The 21,743-nt window shown below is 46.5% G+C and overlaps 1 protein-coding gene across 1 annotated transcript in view; it reads left to right on the forward strand.

The window, feature by feature from the left end:
• The first annotated feature begins 1,895 nt into the window (after positions 1-1,895).
• The window catches only part of LOC119955521 (neuronal calcium sensor 1), a 138,100-nt gene continuing 118,252 nt past the window's right edge, over positions 1,896-21,743 (forward strand). Inside the window, exons 1-2 of the mRNA XM_038781792.1 lie at positions 1,896-2,015; positions 11,350-12,118. Coding sequence (XP_038637720.1) covers positions 12,055-12,118 — 64 coding nt within the window. The 5' untranslated portion in view covers positions 1,896-2,015; positions 11,350-12,054. The remainder of the gene's footprint in view (positions 2,016-11,349; positions 12,119-21,743) is intronic.

A 21,743-nucleotide genomic window follows, 5' to 3' on the forward strand; every position in this document is an offset into this window, starting at 1 on the left:
ATCCTTTTCCCACTAACAGGGTTATGATAATCTTACTAAGGATAATCACAGCCCCTCAATTATCCGAACTCCAGGGAACTTTCTTTCAATAAACAAAATTCCATTAACGTGATACAGTAAACAATATACATGGTTGGAATGAATGATGGAATGGATTTACCGACCAGCCTGTTGCATGTTTTTTGGCGACGAAGGTAGCCTGCCAGCAGGTTCTACTGGTCCTGCCATTGTCAATGGGATTTCTCGTTGACTGTATCCCTCGTCACTGGCGTGGGACAAAAAATTCCTGCCAGTATGAACAACTGGTAAATCCATCCATTATCTCACTTTTACAACATTTTAATTGCTCTTTTTGCAGCCACAGAGTCTGGATACCTTAAACTAGATTCTTTAATAATATCACTGCAACCAATTATACTTGAACTCAGACTTTTAAAAACATTACTGCAGCAGATATAAAATATAATATACATAACAATTTCTTATATTCATCACACTAAACTAGAGTGACAACTGTCGGCTGTTAGCATCCTTATTCACAGAAAAATAAATGTATTAACCAAATATAGGAATATATTTGCAGTAAAAATGTGAATGGACTTTGAGCATCTTCGACCAGCATCCTTTGGGCATAAAAGTGTTCCTGATTTGGAAATCTTACTTAAGGAGATACAGAACATATTTTGTGGGGAATTGGAAGAATGTTACACTGGTGAAGGATGTCTATTCTGAGGTTCAGGCAGAATGGAAATCACAAGATAATCACAGATGACAATATTTCTCTGATGATCTCAGTCCAGAAAGACACTCTTTTCCCTCATTGCAGCATCTAATATTTTCTTAACTGTTTCCAGCATTTTTAGTTCTGTCCAGAAATCCATTCCATGTCTCAATTATTCTTTTGAGGAACCCTCATATTAACTATGCCTTTCACAGTTTCGGTTAAGATCTTATTCTGTCAGGGTCTTAGGCAGGTCGGTGCTGTCAGAGTTTTGGGCGGGTCTGTGATGTCAGGATTTTGGGAGGATGCGTGATATCAGAGTCGTGGGCTGGTCGGTGATGTCAGGGTCTTCGGCATATCCTGATGTCAGGGTCTTGGGTTGATCTGTGGCCGCAGGGCCTTGGGTGGATCTCTGAGGTCAGGGCCAGGGGTGGATTTGTGATGTCAGAGTCTGGGGTGGGTCCATGACATCAGAGTCTTGGGGGGATTCGTGACATCAGAGTCTTGGGCGGGTCTGTGACATCAGGGTCTGGGGTGGATCCGTGACGTCAGGGTCTGGGGTGATCCGTGACATCAGGGTCTGGGAGGGATTTGTGATGCAAGGGTCTGGGGTGGATCCGTGGCGTCAGGGTCTGGGGTGGATCCGTGACATCAGGGTATGGGGTGGATCCGTGGCGTCAGGGTCTGGGAGGGATTTGTGATGCAAGGGTCTGGGGTGGATCCGTGGCGTCAGGGTCTGGGGTGGATCTGTGACGTCAGTCTGGGGTGGATCCGTGACATCAGGGTATGGGGTGGATCCGTGGCGTCAGGGTCTGGAGTGGATCCGTGACATCAGGGTCTGGGGTGGATCGGTGGTGTCAGGGTCTGGGGTGGATCCGTGACGTCAGGGTCTGGGAGGGATTCGTGACGTCAGGGTCTGGGAGGGATTCGTGACGTCAGGGTCTGGGAGGGATTCGTGACGTCAGGGTCTGGGGTGGATCCGTGATGTCAGGGTCTGGGAGGGATTCGTGATGTTAGTGTCTGGGGTGGATCGGTGATGTCAGGTTTGGGGTGGATCCGTGACGTCAGGGTCTGAGGTGGATCCGTGACGTCAGGGTCTGGGGCGGATCAGTGACGTCACAGTTTTGGGCGGGCCCGTGACGTCAGGATCGGGGAGGCTTTGCGTCGACGTCAGGCGCACGGCCCCGCCCCCCGCGAGACTGCGCGCGCAGGCGCTTGCGGTTGCTCCGGGAGAAGCGGCTGGGCTTCATTCAAACAGGCGGAGGGGAGGGAGCGAGCGCCGCCGGGCGGAGAGGTGAGCGGCCGGGCCTCGGGGAAGGAGGACAGTGGTTGCGGCCTCCAGCGCGGAGCGGGAAAGCTGTGCGAATGTTGATGTTTAAAATTGGTGCTCCCCCTCACCCCCAACCTGAGGGAGCTCCCCGGGGGGGGGGGGGCGGCGGCTTCGCGGTTGCTATGGAGGGAGGCTGGCTCTGCCCCCCCCTCCGCACAGACAGAAACCACCCCCCCCCCCCCCTTCCCTCTTTAAAGGTGCAATTCAACAATGTTGGAAACTTTTTTAACCAGCCGGGGGGTGGCCTGGGGGGGGGGGGGGGGGGGGGGTCTGGTTGGAATGGAATTGGTGTGCGTTTCACTTCCACTCGACAACAACAACACAAATCCAGAGAGTCAGGTCTCCGGCTGGGGTGCCCCGGGCCGCCCGGGCTGGGGTCTCCAGCCCCCCCCCCCCCCCCACCCAATTCCCTGTCCTTGTGGGGTGTTTGCTGTGGATTCGCTCTGGGTCTCCCGACGCTTTGTTTCTCTCCTCCCCGGTCCACAATTGCTAACCTGCCGGGCGTCACGTACTCCATCCAAGCCCATCACCCAGCCTTTGATTTAACTCTCTCAGCGGGAAAGGGGAGGGGAAGGGGGCAGTGGTCTGGGCATCTTTAACCCAAATATTGGATGGTGGAGTTTGCAAATTTAAGCTGTGCCAACCCTGGCCACCTCCAGTTAGCTGGTGTTGGTTGGTTGGGGGGGGGGGGGGGGGGTCGTGTTTTTCCTACATTTTTTTTCTAAAATCCCCTGGCTGGTGTTTCTCTGGGTGGAGGTTTGTGTCTGTCCGTTAGACAAGTACAGTGGCTGCTGGATGATGGTTTCCACAAGGGTTGGAATGAACGGGATCCGAACTTGCATCTGTTGCACTTTATTCTCCCGGCTGCAGGCGCATGCATCTCGCGTGTGTGTCTTCCCCCCTCCACTCTCCTATTTAGGGATTAATTCCTTCTCTCTCCTCTTCCCCCCCCCCCCCCCCCCCCCAAATCTCCACTCTCTTCCCCCCCTCCCCAATCTCCACTCTCTCTCTCCCCCCCCCCAATCTCCACTCTCTCTCTCCCCCCCCCAATCTCCACTCTCTCTCTCCCCCCCCAATCTCCACTCTCTCTCTCCCCCCCTCCAATCTCCACTCTCTTCCCCCCTCCAATCTCCACTCTCTTCCCCCCCCATCTCTCTCCCCCCATCTCTCTTCCCCCCCCATCTCTCTTCCCCCCCCATCTCTCTTCCCCCCCATCTCTCTTCCCCCCCATCTCTCTTCCCCCCATCTCTCTCCCCCCCCATCTCTCTCCCCCCCCCATCTCTCTCCCCCCCCATCTCTCTCCCCCCCCATCTCTCTCCCCCCCCATCTCTCTCCCCCCCCCATCTCTCTCCCCCCCCATCTCTCTCCCCCCCCATCTCTCTCCCCCCCATCTCTCTCCCCCCCATCTCTCTCCCCCCCATCTCTCTCCCCCCCCCATCTCTCTTCCCCCCCCCATCTCTCTTTCCCCCCCCCCATCTCTCTTTCCCCCCCCCATCTCTCTTTCCCCCCCCCCCCCCCCCCCCATCATCTCTGTGTGTGTACACGTGTCCGCGAAATATTTTTATTCGTTTTCTATCTACCTCTCGGGGTCTTTGCTGTTGTTTTCTGCAGGGTCTGGCTTTCAGCTGGCTGGTGTGATGGGGAGGGACGTGTTGACATCTGTAGCGACGGGGTTTTTCTCTTTGTCTGCACCTCCTGTGCCACAGGGCTCTCAGCAGCACAAAAAGACCGGAGTCAGATTTACGATCAGAGTGGCAAATGTAAATAAAGGCTCCTTTTTCAGAACGAGATATCTCAAAATAGTCAGGATTCTCAACTGGAATAAATAGTACTTGAGGCTTATTACGCCAGTACTGCATCAGAAAAATAATTTAATGAAAAAAACGTCGTGAACTCGATCTTAAAATAAGCTATTAGGATCAATTGAACATTAAATTTTGTAAAGTGCTATATTATCTCTACTGAAACCAAGCTCTTCTTTGAATTACTGGCTTAACTGTGTTGAGAGTATGGTGTATTTCATTCTCTGCAGCTGTGTGGTCAGTATGTACCAAGTAATCAATCAGGAGTGCTGCATTGCAAAATGACTTTAATGAAATTTACGGGATATTGCTTTGGAAAGCTGCTGCAGTGAGTTAGAACTGTTTCTGTATTCATAGATGCTAATGCAAGGGGCATCACAGTAAATCGGGGGCTAGTTTGGTTCAGTTGACTGGACAGCTAGTTTGTGATGCAGAGAGCAAGGCCAGCAGCGTGGGTTCAATTCCCATACTGGCTGAGGCTATTCATGAAGCCTTCTCAGCCTTGCCCCTTGCCTGAGGCGTGGTGATTCCTCAGATTAAACCATCACCAGTCAGCTCTGACCCCTCAAAGGGGAAAGCAGCCTATGGTCATCTGAGACTATGGTGACTTTACTTACAGTCAACAGCAATAGCGGTTTAAAAAACGGATTCTTGTAAGTTTAAGCTACTGTAGAATACTAGGGAAGGAGCAGTGCCTCACTGTGCCACTGTGCATCCCCTGCAAATGGTTTTTGAACTAAGGCATTGAGTGTTTCCAACATTTTCTGTTTTTAATTCTGGTAGTATTATGCTTTTGTTTTGCACTTTATTTCATCGAAACTTAATTCTGCCTCATTTAAACAGCAGTTTTAATTGGAAATTTTGTTTCTGTTCCATGCTATTTGGCCATGTATTTGAATTGCAACCGTCAATGCCAACAATGTAGGGATGATATCAGATTCACCTGGAGAGCACTTATATATATATATATATATATATATATATATATATAGTTATAAAACTCTACTGTGATTCAAAAAAGCCGGTTTGAAATCTGTAACAGTCAAGGGGAATCCCAGAAGTTAAAATTGGTGTAACGTTGAAGTGCTCACCCTAGGGGTCTCTGCAGTATTTACAATGCTTTCATATTCCACTGTGTGTATGTCGTGTGTTGAACTGGTGGAGTCACCACGCAGGCTTTGCTATTTGGGTATATGTTGGAAAGATCACTGAACTGTGACAAGGTATTTGCTAACACTGTACGGTTGTGAAGCCTCTGGGTAGATATTCACATGTTCGGTGGTTTTATGGTAAAACCCGAGTCATTCAAGAATTGGCCAAAGCTCAAAAGCTGACCAAGTGCCTGTTATTTATCGAGGAGAAAATATATTGGGCTTTTCACTCCTGTGAACTACACAGGTCTGAATGGAAATGGGTGAATGCTGAGTTAGAACTGGATTCAGTGCAGGTTATGTTGTATCCCCTGCAATCAATTAACCAACCAGAACTCATTGTGCGAAATATAGAAGGACAAGTTGTGTCCATGCATCCACACCATAGTGGTGGGGGTCAACACACAGAGGGAGAGGAAAAATTGGATGGAAAACCATGGACCATTGAGGAACTGCTGCCAAATTTATTTTCAATGGAGTTTGTGATCAATCAAATTCACTTGACTGCATTGCACATTTTTCAGCAAAGCAATGTATATTGCAGATTGGGTAGTTGGTCTGCACACCATTTTTTTGAATTTTCTTCTTTTACCTGTGCAGCTTTGATGGAGGCGATTTATTGGGACAAAGTGGTATTCATGTGGTATTCATGGAATGAGTGTTATTAACAGCTTATTGCTGCAGGCATGTTTCTTCCCCTGGTACCCATACCACGGACATTTAGGACAGGCATTGCTGCTTCGTGATCAGAAGAGGGATTCCTGCTAGTGCTTCAGCCATATTCACCTTCTGTTTGAAAAGAAAATCTTGCATCTAAATCTTCCTCTCCCTCCATGCACAACCTCAGTGCATAAGAAGCTAAGTTCCAAACCGCATATCATTGATTAACAAGACAGTATGCTTCCACCGTTGCAATATTTCACCATATCTTTGCCGTAGCTGTTATCTGCGTTTTTATTGGATTGATGTGGAGATGCCGGCGTTGGACTGGGGTGAGCACAGTAAGAAGTCTTACAACACATATTTTTCCTCCTTTGCAGTGTCGACTTATGGATTCTCTGGTTCTTACACACACACACACACACAAATGCCATAATCGTTTTGTCTACTTTGTGGGAAAAGGCCTTGCAGATGAAGATCGGTATGAATCTGAACAGGAAGAGGCATCTCGGCAGTGCGTTCATTTTGACCAGCTGCGCACTCCCCGCCAGGGAAAGTGCGAGTGCATCCCATCTCTAGGTTCTTTTTAACTTTCTCCGTCACACTGGTCAGATTCCACTTGTAAATCTGTGTCCATTCATGGGCTATCTGCATCCCCAGGTAGTGGAATTTATTTTGGGATCATTTGAATGGCAGACCCTCCAGCTCTGTCCCTCCCCCTTTCAGGTTCACCAGCAATGACTCGCTCTTTCCCAGGTTGAATTTGTAGTCCAAGAAGGTTCTGAACTCTTCCAGGAGCTGCAGGATTGCTTTCAGGCCGTTTTGTGGGTCCGAGACGTCGCAGTTTGCTCCCACTGTTGACAAAGTCCATCTGGTCCTCTGCGATCACCTCCGGTACACAGTTCTCAAGTCCCTTGGCCAGGACTTTCGCGAGTATCTTCGTCACTACATTAAGCAATGGAATGGGTCGATATGTTCCACATTCCGTCAGGTCCATGTCTTTTTTGGGTATCAGCGATATCGTGGCCCGTGTTAGCGTAGGAGGCTGGGTGCCCCTTGCTAGCGAGTCTGCGAACATGTCCCGCAGGTGTGGGGCCCGGGCTGTGTGATTTTCTTATAGATGTCCATCAGGAACATGTCAGGTCCCAGCGCCTTCACCGCCAGCATGGAGGCTCTCCATGATCTCTGTCAGTCCTATTGGTGCTTCCAGCTCTTCCCCCCCCCCCCCCCCCCCCCACCCACGCCCCGCTGCCTATTGTCCCCCACGATTGGCATGTACAGTCCATTGAGGAACCGTTTCACCTCCGCGTCCCAGTCAGGGGGATTCGGAAGGGGTACAGCTCTCGGTAGAAGGTCTCACGCTCCGTTGACTTTGTTTTGCTTGATTACCAATCTGCCTCTGCTATCCCTCACATGCGCTATCTCTATCGTGGCTGCCTGCTTTCTCAGCTAGCCAGTAGGCTGCCAGCCTTTCACCTTGTCCATCGAAGTTCCCCGTGTTGGTGCACTGCTTCCCTGGTGGATAGCAGGTTAAAGTCCATCTGCAGCTTTTTCCTCTCCACCAGAAGCTCTGCAGTCAGGGCCTCGGAGTATTTTCTGGCGACCTCCAGAATGGAGTCAATCAGTTGTTGCGGGGCTTCCTTCTATTCCCTATCTCTTCGTGCCTTGTAGGCTATAATATCTCCCCTGATCGGACTTCCAGTGACGGCGGGCGGGAGGTAGCCGCGCAATGGAGGGCTCCCGTTCGGGAACGGCATTTTCATGGGCTTTAAGCCTGGTCCCAGGGTCCACGGAGGCGGCAAAAGCAGGGAGAAGGCACAGAGGAGCCACAGTGAAGGCACAGTAAAGGAAAATGTCGAGGGCGAGCAAAAAAACGGCCGTAGAAAAAACAGCTGAAGGTCCATTGGGGAGTGGAAAGGTCACCAAGGAAAATGGAGGCTGGAGCACCAGGAGAGGCCCCATTGCTTACGGCTGAAGAAATAACTAAGGTGATGGCTGCGGAATTCGAAAGGCAGTTTACAAAATACATGGAGACAATGGGGAAGGAGATGAGGGAGGTTTTGAGTGTGCTGGTGGAGGAGGCGATTTCCCCGGTGACGACGACGGTGGCGAGCGCAGTGGTGGAGGTGCGGGAGCAAGGGAAGCGCTGAAGGAAGTGGAGGAGACATTATTGCAGCACGGTGATCAACTTACCTCGATGGGGAAGGAAATGCGGAAGGTGATGGATATTAACAAGGATCTGCAACGGAAAAATGGAAGACCTGGAAAACCGATCCAGGCGACAGAATTTGAGGATTGTGGGGCTGCTCGAAGGAGTGGAAGGACCGAGGCCGACTGAGTATTTTGCCGCGATGCTGGCGACACTATTGGGGGAGGGGAGGATCCCTCCCAATATGAAGTGGATCGGGCTCATCGGTCGTGGAGGCCTGTACCAAAGGCGAGTGAGCCTCTGTGCTTCCGTAGGTACAGTGTGAAGGAGAAGGTCCTGTGCTGGGCCAAGCAGAAGCGGGTGGTACAGTGGGCTGGAGCTGGTATATGTGTATACCAGGACTTTACGGTGGAGCTGGCGAGGAGGCAGGCTGCTTTCAACCGGGTGAAGAGGGCACTGTACATTAGCACGGTGCAGTGCGGCATTCTATGTCAGGTGAAGCTGAGGGTGACTTACAAGCTCAAGGACTCTTATTTTGGAACGGTGGAAGCAGCGGAGGAGTTTGCGAAGGCAGAACTGAGAAACTGAGAGATGGCAATGTGCCGAAGTAACCTCATGACTGTATTTTGTTCTTTTTTGTTTCACTGCGTGCGGGTGTATGGGCTAAAGGAGCCAATGTTGTATATATTTGGACAAGGCAAGTGATGGGACTTTCACTCGAAGTAAGGGCTCTTTGGGGTGTAGGTGGATATGCGGGGTTTGTGTGCTAAAAGGGGATTTCTGGGCTTTCCTTGTTCTGCCAGGCTCCGATGGCCGCAGCCCCTCCCCCCCCACCTCACTCCCGTTCACTGGCCGGCTTAAACCGGCCAGCGTGGAGGCCCCCGCCCGGGTCCCTTTCCCCCTTGCCCAGAAGGGGATTTCAGGACTTTAGCGAGTATCTTCGCCACTACATTAAGCAACGCTCGCTGCACCAGTGTGGTCAGTCATGAGGTTAGTTCGGCACATGGCCATGTCTCAATTTCTCAGTTCTGCCACAGTCCTGCCTTCGCAAACTCCTCCGCTGCTTCCGCCGTTCCAAAATAAAAGCTTGTAAGTCACCCTCACTGCACCAACCGCTTCTGCATGGCCCAACACAGGACCTTCTCCTTCACACTGTACCTAAGGAAGCACCAATAGGACTGACAGAGATCATGGAGAGCCTCCATGCTGGCGGTGAAGGCGCTGGGACCTGACATGTTCCTGGTGGACATCTATAAAAATAAATCAGACCTGCGGGACATGTTCGCAGACTCGCGAGGGGCACCCAGCCTCCTGCGCTAACACGGGCCACGATATCGCTGATACCCAAAAAAGACATGGACCCGATGGAATGTGGATCATATCGACCCATTCCGTTGCTTAATGTAGTGGCGAAGATACTCGCGAAAGTCCAGAAATCCCCTTCTGGGCAAGTGGGAAAGGGACCCGGGCGGGGGCCTCCACACTGACCGGTTTAAGCCTGGCAGAGCAGGGTCCGAGTGGTCTAGCTGGGGTGGAAAGTTGGGGGGAAGGAACCGAGGTTGGGGGGAGGAGTTTTACAAATGAAATGAAAATCGCTTATTGTCACGAGTAGACTTCAATTAAGTTACTGTGAAAAGCCCCTAGTCGCCACATTCCGGCGCCTAGAAGCAGTGGGGGGGGGGGGGGGGGGCGTTTGTTTACGACTCTTGGGTACCATGCACGGTACTCTTTCAGAGGTTGGATGGCGTTGAGTGTTGGGGGGGGGGGGGGAGTGGACTCTATGGTGACCATGGCGGTCCCAGACTCCTTTTTCTTTTTCTCCTTTGTTTTTTGTTTCCACCGTGGGAGGGTTTGTTTTATTGGATGCAGATATTGACAGGTGGGCCGTTGTTTGGGGTGGTGGGAGGATGGGATCGTTGTTATTGTTAAGGGGATTGATTTTTTATTTGTTACTGTCTGTGGGTGGGGTGTAAATTTTGAAGGAAAATGTGAAAATGCAGAATAAAAACATTAAAACACAAATCTCTCCCCTGATCACCACCTTCAGTGCCTCCCAGAACGTGGGTAGTGAGAATCCACGTTCTGGTTATTTGTAACATACGTACTCGCCTTTGGCTTGTGATATTTTCTGGCAGAAGACCTTATTGGCCAAGAGGTCCGTGTCCAACCTCCATGTGGGGCCCTGGGCACGTGCTGTCTCCAACCTCACATCCATGTAATGTGGAGCGTGGTCAGAGATAACTATTGCGGAATATTCCACTCTTAGTATTCCTGGAAACACCACTTTCCCCACTGCAAAGAAGTCTATCCTTGAGTATGTTATGTGGACCGGCGAAAAGAACGGGAATTTCTTTTCGGGGTGTAGGAACCGCCACAGAGGACACCAATTTAAGGTGATTGGCAAAATAACCAGAGGTGAAATGTGAAGTAACTTCTCTACTCAGTAAGTGACTAGGAACACAGTGCCTGAGAGGGGAGTGATGGTAGAAGATTTAATTGTCTTTCAAGAGGGAAGTGGATAATGTTTTTGAGAAGCTTGTAGGGATATGGGGAAAAGGCATGGGAATGTGACCAGCTGAGGAGCTCTTCGAGAGTGGCACAGCCAAAACTGCCTGAATGGCTTCCTTTTGTGCTGTAAGCATTCTATATAATGTCAAAAACTGAAGTGCAGAAATGATTATAGCATTGTGTCTTGCAATGTAGATTATAGAATTTACAGTGCAGAAGGAGGCCATTTGGCCCATCGAGTCTGCACCAGCTCTGTGAAAGAGCACCCTACCCAAGCCCACACCTCCACCCTATCCCCATAACCCAGTAACCCCACCCAACACCAAGGGCAATTTTTGATACTAAGGGCAATTTATCATTGCCAATCCACCTAATCTGTACATCTTTGGACTGTGGGAGGAAACCGGAGCACCCGGAGGAAACCCACGCACACACGGGAAGAGCGTGCAGACTCCACACAGACAGTGACCCAAGCCAGGAATCGAACATGGGACCCTGGAGTTGTGAAGCAATTATGCTAACCACTATGCTACCGTGCTGCCCAATGTCTTCATATAGTTACTGAGTACCCTCCGGTATTATACTGATTTACTCTCCAAAACGTTTTAATGGCAAACTTTAGTTAACTGTTCATCATGGGGCTTCATCACTGAATCAACTTGTGTCCTCATCCAGCATATATATCTGTACTCTTCCAGCAAGGAAAGCAAACAGGAGTCAGAATTCTAGTCCATTTTCCCATTCCTAAAACAGTGGTATTGGCATCAATTGTAGCACCGTACTAGTACCCCAACTGAGATCAACAAATGTGGTATTGTTAGACACCAGCTGACTTGATCACTGTTTTATCTAACTGAGCCATCAACACAGTCTGGTTCAGGCAGTGTGACCACCTGCTTAGTTTAGGGAACATGAGGTGTCCTGTTAATGGATCCTTTTCAACTCGATTGCAATAAAGATTGATTTGAAACCTTGTGAAGTGGATAATATCATTGTGTACAATAACTGTGCTGTTTTGTCTCTTCCAGAGGTCCAAGGATTGTGCCATTGATAGCTGCTCCATGCACTGTAACCCAGGACACCAACGCATTGAGAGAATTGACCATATGCAGTACTGTAATGCTGTGATCACGCCTGAACTGTTTAAAGTGCATCATCAGTTTCTAAAAATAGAACGGAATAAAACAACTCACTAAATTGACTCAATCCAGAGGATACAAAAGACAAAAGCGCTGAAAACACCACAACTCCCAGTTGGGGCTAAATTGAGCAACAAGTGTCATTGCATCCGGGGGTCAGCGACTGTCAATGCTTCACACCAAAGGAATACTGAAAACACCCACCTCCCAAAGAGCTAAATTAAGCAAACAATTGTTGCAAGTAGGGTCAGTGGCTAGCCACATTTCTCACCCAAGAAAACCTTCACTGAGAGTGATTTTGAAGAAGCTAAAATTTTGAATTTTAGTGTGAAATTAAGTGTGAATTTTGACGTTGTGTTGGGCTGCTTATCAACCCTGTGGTGGAGTGACAAACAGGCCATTATTAAACCATCACCAAGGAAACCACAGCTGTGCAACATTACGCAGAGAGTACACAGGAGGCATCCTGAGAATATTTCATTTCAAGAACTAACTCCAGCTCACCATTAATAATATTTCTGACCTTTTTTGAATCTCTGATTTCCTCAAACTTTAATATTACTTTAATATTTGCTCATGTGTTAAGTTGCTGCAATGGGCAAGTCCAACAGTAAGCTGAAGCCTGAAGTTGTGGAGGAGCTGACAAGGAAAACATACTGTAAGTATTAAAGAAAAATGTGAGCTATGAACGGATGTTTATCTTTCAATTTCAGTGTTTTCTTCCCCTTGTGCCGTGCAATTTAGATTGCATTTTAGGGCAAGTAGCACAGAACTTGCCATTGCCCAGCTGACACAGTCCGAGAACAAGTCATTCGAAGGGGCACGCGAGAGCTGTGATGATTTGCTCTTCATTTGACAAAAAATAGACTCCTATTGGGGAAGAAACCTCTGTGATTCCTCTCCACATACCTGCTGAATAAAGTTAATCTAAGTCATGCTGCAGAGTGGTTGGATACAAGTTGGTGATAAAATTGTGTATTTTTGTGCAGTCTTTTCATGCTGGGAAATGGCTCTGATTAATTATTGCTAACATTGTGGATCTCGACCCTGGTTCCTCATGCCTCCAGATAGTCTGCCTTTGATATTATTTGACATGCCACAAATCCTATCAAAGTTGAGTCACTCCATTTAAAGGTTGTTGATTTGGTGATAAATGTGACATTGTGTAAGATTTGTAGCTGTGCTGTACCTGCTATTTCCCACAAATAACAGTGGCATCAATGACCACCTAATTCTGTTTTGATGTTATTGGAAAGGAAGGAATGAATGCTAGAGAACACTGTTTTGGAATGTAAACAAGGACTCTTTAATGTAACCCAAAAGATGCAAACAGATCCTCTTGTTTTATTCCTCATCTGAGTGGTGATCCCACTGACCGTCCATCACTGTCATGCATTGGGGTATTGGCAAAGATTGCACATTTGAAGATGGAAAACATCTTTGTAGTCAGATCACGCAATTGAGTTTATGATAAATCCTGTACTGCATGAGTGAAGTAGCCTTGTTACATATGAACTGAGAACATTAGAAGCAGGGGTAGGCCCTTTGACCACTCGAATCTGCTCTGCCATTTGATAAGATCATGGCTGATCTGATTGTGGTCTCAACTCAATTCTGTCCATTGTAAACTCTGGGCTATTAGCAAAGTTCAAATCCCATCATGGCAAATTGTAAAATTGAATTGTAAAAATCTCAATTTGAGATATCTCATCAAAAACAACAAAATTTGCAGATTGTCGTTGAAAGCTCTATTGATTCATTATATGCCTGTTGCACATTCTAGTCTAACTGTGAATCCCACTGGAAGTGTTTAGGGATCAGCAAGTTCTTGTAAACCCAGCAAAAGTCCTCCTCACCAAGGAACAACTTGACGCGGTTATAATCACAGGATTTCAGCCAGGCACCTCCATCCCTATGTAGGTCCAGTACTAAATGCAGCTTGGCACTGCCACCACTAACCATACTGGAGGAGTCTGACATTGCTCCCAGTCTGGACTTAAATCAACATGTGTAAATAAGGTTCTAGCATTGCCCTCACCAACCTACCTGTTGTGGGCCTGACTATCTGAGACTATTAATGATATTGAGTACTGTACAGTCCTTGTGAAGACAAAGTTTTGCCTGTGTGGTGAGGCCAAGTTACAAATTTAATAGTGCATGGGTGGGAGGGTTATGGATTTTGGCATCAGAATATTATACAATCTAACCTCAGTCCTCACTCCATCATTAAGCCAGGAAACCAACCCTTAATTGCAGAGTTAGAAATGCTGCACCAGACCTAATGTATGAAATTTGTGAAGCTACGACAAAAGGAGAACTGCCATGCTAAACACAGTGCAGCAGGTTGTAGACAGAGCTAAGCCATTCTGAAACCCACTGAATGGTGGACAAATTGGCAACTAACAGGAGGAAGTGGCTTCCTGAATATCCCCCATCTTTAAAAGCAAATGCGTGTGAAGCAGAGCTGAAGTGTCAGGTAGATGATGCTACTTGACCTCCTGAGCTCCCCACCATCATCAATACAAATTTAGTTCACTCCACTACTTTAAGAAATGGTTAAGTGCAATGGACGCAATAAGAGCTGTGGTACAACACCCTGGCTATACTACTGAGGACTTGACACCGGATTAGCTAGTCCCCAGCCAAATCGGGGCACTGGTGCCTGCCTGACTAGGTTAAAAAGTTGCAGAAGCATATTCTATCCACAAATGACATAAATCGTATCCAAGCTGCTTGCTACTTCCACTTGTCAGTGAAATCATGGGAGAATTGCAGTTAACTGATACTCTAAAATTGCCTACTCACTAATGTAGTTTGGTTTCCTTCAGAATACCTTGGCTCCAGATCTCATTATGACATGAATATAATCAGAGGCATGAGCTGAGGACCGGGCTAGAAAGAATGTAGTTACCTTTGATTTCATGGCAACATTCAGCCTAGTGTTGCACCAAGGAACCCCAATGAAAAGCGCCAAAAGGAGAACCCTCATTCCGACCATTCAGCTTGGGCTGACAAATGACCGGTAATATTTGTCACGGGGGAGGGAGTGGCATAGTGTCACGAGTAATCCAGAGGCCAAGTCTAATGCTCGAGATAGTGGTTTGAATCCCACCATAAATTCAATTAATAAATCTGGAATTAAAAAGTTTCATGTGACTCTAGATACACAGCAATGTGGTTGCTCTTAACTGCCCTCTGAAATGACCGAGCAATCGCCCTAGCTACTGGAAACAATAATGGAAACCTAGACCAGTTGACCCTGCAAAGTCTTTGCTAACATAAGAACTAGGAGCAGGAGTAGGCCATCTGGCCTTCGAGTCTGCTCCGCCATTCAATGAGATCAAGGCTGATCATTTGTGGACTCAGCTCCACTCTCCCGCTCGAACACCATAATCCTTTATTCTTCCAAAAACTATCTATCTTTACCTTGAAAACATTCAACTGCTTCATTGGGCAGGGAATTCCATAGATTCACAACCCTTTAGGTGAAGAAGTTCCTCCTAAACTCAGTCTTAAATCTACTTCCCCTTATTTTGAGGCTATGTCCCCTAGTTCTGCTTTCACCCGCCAGTGGAATAAACCTCCCACATCTATCCTATCTATCCCATCATAATTTTATATGTTTCTATAAGATCCCCCACATCCTTCTAAATTCCAACGAGTACAGTGCCAGTCTACTCAACCTCTCGTAATCCAACCTCCTCAACTCTGGGATTAACCTAGTGAATCTCCTCTGCACACCCTCCAGCGCCAGTACATCTGGACAATCAGTAACTGGTGGCTTGTGCTAAAAGTGGGGGAGCTGTGTCACAGACCAGTCAAGGAACAGCCTGACATGGTCATACTCTGGAATAACACCTTGCAGACAACGTACAGACACCACAATCACCATCTATATCTAGTACCACCAACAGGACAGACCCATCAGAAGTGGCAGCACAATGGTATAAGTAGGGTGGGAGTTCGCAACCTCTGTGGACCCCATGAGGTCTCAGAGCAAGACGTTGACCCTGGGCAAGAATACCTGCTGATTACCACATTCCTCATCCTTGCTGTTGGTAAATCTTCCACATTGAATACCACTGAGGGTGGCTAGGGTACAAAATGTACTCTCGGTGGGGACTATCCATCGGCAAGAGATGCTTGGCAGCACTACTGCAGACCAAGTTGGCTGAGTCCTAGAGGGTAATTACTAAACGGATCTGCGGCAGGTGGTAAGGGAATCAACAGGAGAGAAAAACCTTGATTTCATTCTTTATCTGAGGGAGTGCAGCCGAGAGTTGCCAGACCTCAGATACTGATGCCGATGCATCTTCCGTGACTGTATTGATAGGAATGACCACTGCACAGTCCTCAAGTCCTATCTTCATATTGAAGATACCATCCATTGGGTTGTGTCGGTGGCGCACTGCTACCATGCTAAATGGGATAGATTTTGAACAGGTCTGGCAACTCTCAGCTGCACTCCCTCAGATAAAGAGACGAAAACTGCACACGATATTCCGGGTATGGCCTCACCAAGGCACTGTATAATTGCAGCAAGACATCCCTGCTCCTGTACACGAATCCTCTCGCAATGAAGGCCAGCATACCATTTGCCTTCTTTATCGCCTGCTGCACTTGCATGGTTACCTTCAGTGACTGATGCACGAGGACATCCAGGTCTCGCACATTCCCCTTTCCTAATTTATGGCCATTCAGATAATAGTCTGCCTTCTTGTTGGTCGTGGTCGTTAACGGCCAGTCACGTTAATCCTGGGACAGGAATTCCACAGGATACGGCCTTGGGTCCAACCATCTTCAGCTGCTTCTTCAATGACCTTCCCTCCATCAGAAGGTTCGAAGTGGTGATTGCGTGCTGATGATTGCACAATGTACAGGACCATTTAAAAAAAATAAATTTAGAGTACCCAATAACTTTTTTCCAATTAAGGGGCAATTTAGCATGGCCAATCCACCTACCCTGCACATCTTTTGGTTTTGTTGGTGAAACCCATGTAGACACGGGGAGAATGTGCAAACTCTACACGGACAGTGACCTGGGGCCAGGATCGAACCCGCATCTTCAGCGCCGTAGGCAGCAGTGCTAACCACTGTGCCACCACGCTGCCTGTTCAGGACCATTTGTGATTCCTCAGATACTGACACCGTTTGTGCTCATATGCAGCATGACCTGAACCATATTCAGGCTTGGGCTGATAAGTGGTAAGTAACACATACCATACAAGTGCCAGGCAATGATCATATCCAAAAAGTGAGAATTCAACCATCTCCCCATGATATTCAATGGCATTACCATCATGGAGTCCCCCTCCCATTCAACATTGACCTGAAACTGAACTGGGCCAGCTATATACATTGGCTACAAGAGCAGGTCAGAGGCTGGGAATTCTGCTGAGTGTAACTCGCCTCTTGAGACTGCAAAGCCTGTCCAGCATCTACAAGCCGCCAGGGGTGTGATGGAATAACCTCCACTTGCCTGGATGAGTGCAGCTTCAACAACATCAAGAAGCTCAATGCCATCCAGGAAAAAGTAGCCTGCTTGATTGTCACCCCAATCGCCACTGTAAACATTTACTCCCTCCACCACTGATGCACAGTGGCAACAGTGTACCATCTCCAAGATGCATTGCAGGTACTCATTAAGGCTCCTACAAACTCCCTTCCAAACCCGTGACCTCTGCGAAGGACAAGGGCAGTAGATCTATGGGAACCCCTCCACTTGCAAGTTCCCCTCTAAACCATGCACCATCCTGATTTGGAAATATATCACTGATCAGTCATTGTTACTGGGACAAAATCCTGGAACATCACTTCCTAACAACATACTCCTACCACATGGACTACAGCAGTTCAAGAAGGCATCTCACCACTACCATTTCAAGGATAATTAGTACTGGGCAATAAAATTCCTGGCATTGCCAGTGATGCCCAGGTCCCATAAAGGAATAACAAATAGCATAAATGCTAGATAACCATCTCGCACAAGAAAAAAGTTAGCAATATTCTGTTTATCTTGAGATGCAGCACCATTGCTGAGCTCACATCCATTTACCTCACCGTTGACCAGTGGTTGAACCGGACGAACCACACCAATCTCAGAAGTACAATGCCAGGACAAGCCTGCATACTCTGAGTGACTTATCACCTGACCACTCAAAGCCTATCCACCAGCTACAAGGCTGGAGTGAGGTGTGTGATTGATAGCCACCTGAATAGTCAAGAAAAGTTACTCCATTGAAAAATATACCCGAAAAATATAAGGATAGGTTGTTCAGTACTGATACCTTACTGAGAGATATAGCTGGTACAGCTCAATTAGTGAGAGTGCCACAGGAAGCACTAACCTACCTCAAAGTATCGTGCATGATTTTATTTTTCTTATGTTTTAACTTGCTCCTTTCTTAATGTAGCTCTTAATATGAGGTGAATGATGATGGAATACAAGCAGGCAGTATGATTTGCCATTTTCATCTTTGCTTCTGTTTGAGGGAAGCACTTGTGCTAACCTTTGGACTCAGTGATGGAGTGAACTGATGTTCTGATTCGAGGCCGTGTCTCTGGGCCTAACTAATGGCTGCAGTGTAAATAATTTCAGATGCTCCTGCACGGCAAGCAGTCTTTCTGGCTGCCAATCGCAGAGCAATTTCTGCTCCATCATAAAAACCAATATAAGAGTGTTTGCAATTTTCTGAAAATATAGACATTCCTGTTATAGCTTCATGATATCCATCGCATCAGCTTGGTGGAGGGCTATATGCTAATCCCATATTTCATAAGCCTTTTAGCAACCAAGAAGCAAAGGAAAAACAGTTGTTTCCACATGCCCTCTGGCTTTATTTCTAGATTGGATTGAGAGATATGTCATGTATTACCATATTGCAATATAGTGATAAATCGTATTATGTAAAATCTAATATAGATGTACTGCCTCCAGTGATTATAATCAAGCAGGTGAAAATAAAAGTTAAAAAAATACTGGAAATACACAGTTGGCATCTAATGTGAAAAATGTGAAAGTTTAGATGTGTACACTTAAAAATCCATTTTGTGAGCATGATCACCATTTAATTCAGTAATTGCAGAATAATTAATCAACTTTATTTTTGTAAAATAATTTTAATTTACAGTAGCCATATCTCAATTGCTTTTCACAACCACTGGACTGCTTTACAGGCAGTCTATTTGAAGTGAAGCCATTTTGTAATGTACGGAATGGACCAATTGTGCGCAGCAAGCTCCCACAATAGCAGCACGATATTGACCAGATAATCTGTTTTATGATGTTGATTTAGGGATGAGTATTGGCCCGGTTGCCAGGGAGAAGTGCTTTACCTCGGAGTAATGCCGCAGGATCTGTACATTCCACCCAAGCAGACAAATGAGGGCAGTGGTTTAACTTCTCATCCAAAAGATAGCACTGTGACAGCAAAGCACACCCTCAGTACGGCACTGGAGCATCAGCCTTGATTCTTGTCCCCAAGCAGGAGTGGGACTTCACTCAGTTTGCTGCCAGCTGAGCCATGGCTGAAACTCAGCAAAGCTCACGATCTAGCTCACTCTGAGGAAGTGCTGCACGGTAGCATAGTACTTAGCACTATGGCTTTACAGCGCCATGGTCCCAGGTTCGATTCCCGGCTTGGGTCACTCTGTGCGTAATCTGCACGTTCTCCCCGTGTCTGCGTGTGTTTCCTCCTGTTGCTCCAGTTCCCTCCCACAAGTTGCAAAAAATGTGCTATTAGGTAATTTGGACAATGTGAATTATCCCTCTGTACCCGAAAAGGCGCCGGAACGTGGCGAACTAGGGGCTTTTCTCAGTAACTTCATTGCAGTGTTAATGTAAGCCTACGTGTGACAATAAAGATTATTATTATTTTCTGGTGTCACTTTTGAAGTAGCATTACATAACCACAGGATTCAAATTGAAATTAATCATTTATGCATGTTGTTTTCACTCCCAAAGATGCACTCTTATCTTAAGATGGTCATTCTTCATGCATGAGGCTAGGAAGTGAATGGTCAGCAGGTATTTGACTACCCTTATCTGACCCTGTCCTGACAAATGTCCACACAAGCAATGTCCAGCAATGATCACTGAAGGTGATCATTGAACAAATTTCTCTTGGATTTGTACCCACTCCTCTCTCGCACCCTCTCAATTTAAACAGGGTAGTTTGCCTTAAATTAAAGCTCCCTTGTAGGAGGGTGGCTGGAGACCAAACAGCTTAGCCCACATTCTGATTCACTTTCTTGTCGTAACATTGCATTTCCACAGGATAATGAGTTTCTTTTAATGGGTTTACTAGTCAAATTAAACTAAGATCTCCATCAATTGTCTCTTGGGTATTATTATGCAGTTTAATGTGCGCACATGTACTCACAAAAATACCAGCAACAGTGGGGAACTAATATTATACTGAAGAATTTAAATTAATATTAATAAAAAATAAAAGTATTGGAGAAATGACTGGGACCAAAGCTGAAAAACCCTTCTGGAGCTGATGGCCTACATCCTCGGTTGCTAAAGTAGTGGCTTGAGAAATGGTGGTGCATTGACTGTAATCCTAGATTCCTAGATTCTAGAACAGTTCCATTGGATTGGAAGGGAGCTAATGTAACACTGCCATTCAAGAAACAAGGGAGAGGGAAAACAGGATAACTACAGGCCAGTTAGTTGTCATCAGGAATGCTGGAGTCTATCATTAAGGAAGTGGTAACAGTGGACACTTAGTCAGCATGGTTTTCTGGTAGGGAAATTGTGTTTGACAAGTGAGTTAGTGTTTTGAGGATGTAACCAGCAGTGTAGATAAAGAGAACAAGTGAATGTAGCATATTTCAATTTTTCAAAGGCAGTCAATAAGGTTGTTACACAAGATGGGGCTCATGGGGTTGTGACTAATATGTTTTGCCTGGACAGAGGGTTGGTTAAATGACAGAAAAGAGTGGGAATAAACTGGTCATTTTCAGGCTGTTACTAACGGCGTGCCACAATGTTGAGTGCTAGTTCGTTATTTACAATTTATAGTTATGGCATAGAAGGCACCAAGTGTATTGCATCCCAGGTTTGTTGATATGCAAAGCTTGGTGGGTAAGTAAGATCTGAAGAGGACTGACAGAAACTGCAAACGGATATAAACATGTTAAGTGAGCAAGTGGCAGATGGAGTGCAATTGGGGAAATGTGAGGTTATTTACTTTGGGAGGCAGAATTTAAAAAAAACTATATTTTTTACAGTTTTACATTTTTTGGGAAGCTATTAAATGTTGGTGTTGAGAAGGATTTGGGTGTCCCTGTACACAAAACAACATTAGCATGCAGGTACCAAAAGCAATTGGGAAGACAAATGATTACAGGGGATGGTTAGTGTACGAGAGCAAAGAAGTCTAGCTACAGTGGTACACAACGTTAATGACACTGCACCTGTGCACAGGAAAGATACACTTGCTTTAGGAAGAGGTGCAACAAAGGTCTGGTTGGAGAATCAAGAACCAGTGTTCATGGTCTCAGGGTAAGGAGTCAGCCATTTACAATTGAGGTAAGAAATTACTTCACAGGTTGTGAATCGTTGGGAGTTCTTTATCCGACAGGGCTGTGAATGCTCAGTCATTGAATATATTCAAGGCTAAGAACTTTTGAACTCTTAAGCAAGTCAAGAGATATTGGGTGGAAAAGGAGTTGAGATGAAAGATCCGCTACCACCTAATGGTGGAGCAGGTTCAATCCCCGAACAGGCGCCGTGACAATAAACGATTTTCATTCATTTCATTCCTATTTCTGCTTCTATTTGTCACATTCTTACTGTCACAGCATCATTAGAGGTTTCTACATTATTCGGTCTGGGATTGGGGATGTGAAATTTCTTTACCCTTTCACGGGTAAAAGTGCTATGCTAAATGTTTACGGTAATGATTTCTGTTAACTGCTTGTATGAGGATGATGAAACTACATATAATTTTTGAGATTGCTGACACAGGCATATTGATAATTAAAGGCTTCTACAAGTTTGCCATTGTACATCAGTTAATGGTGTCTCGCCTCCATAGCCTTTTTAAAGTACTTTTTTAATTGCTAAGGCACTTCAGATAAAAGCCCCGTGTGCTGTAAGACATTGCAGGTCAGTTCCAACATCACACAGTTAAATTACAAAATGACGGATGGGTTGCTTGTAGGGGAGGTTCATGTAGACCAGAGAACAACTTGCCAGCCTACTGTCTGTAAACAAATGCGACCCTGATTTTATTTTATAATGCCATTTGGATGTGACTGTACCTCCCGATACTTTG

This window comes from Scyliorhinus canicula, chromosome 21, assembly GCF_902713615.1.
Source record: "Scyliorhinus canicula chromosome 21, sScyCan1.1, whole genome shotgun sequence".
NCBI classification, from domain to species: domain Eukaryota; kingdom Metazoa; phylum Chordata; class Chondrichthyes; order Carcharhiniformes; family Scyliorhinidae; genus Scyliorhinus; species Scyliorhinus canicula.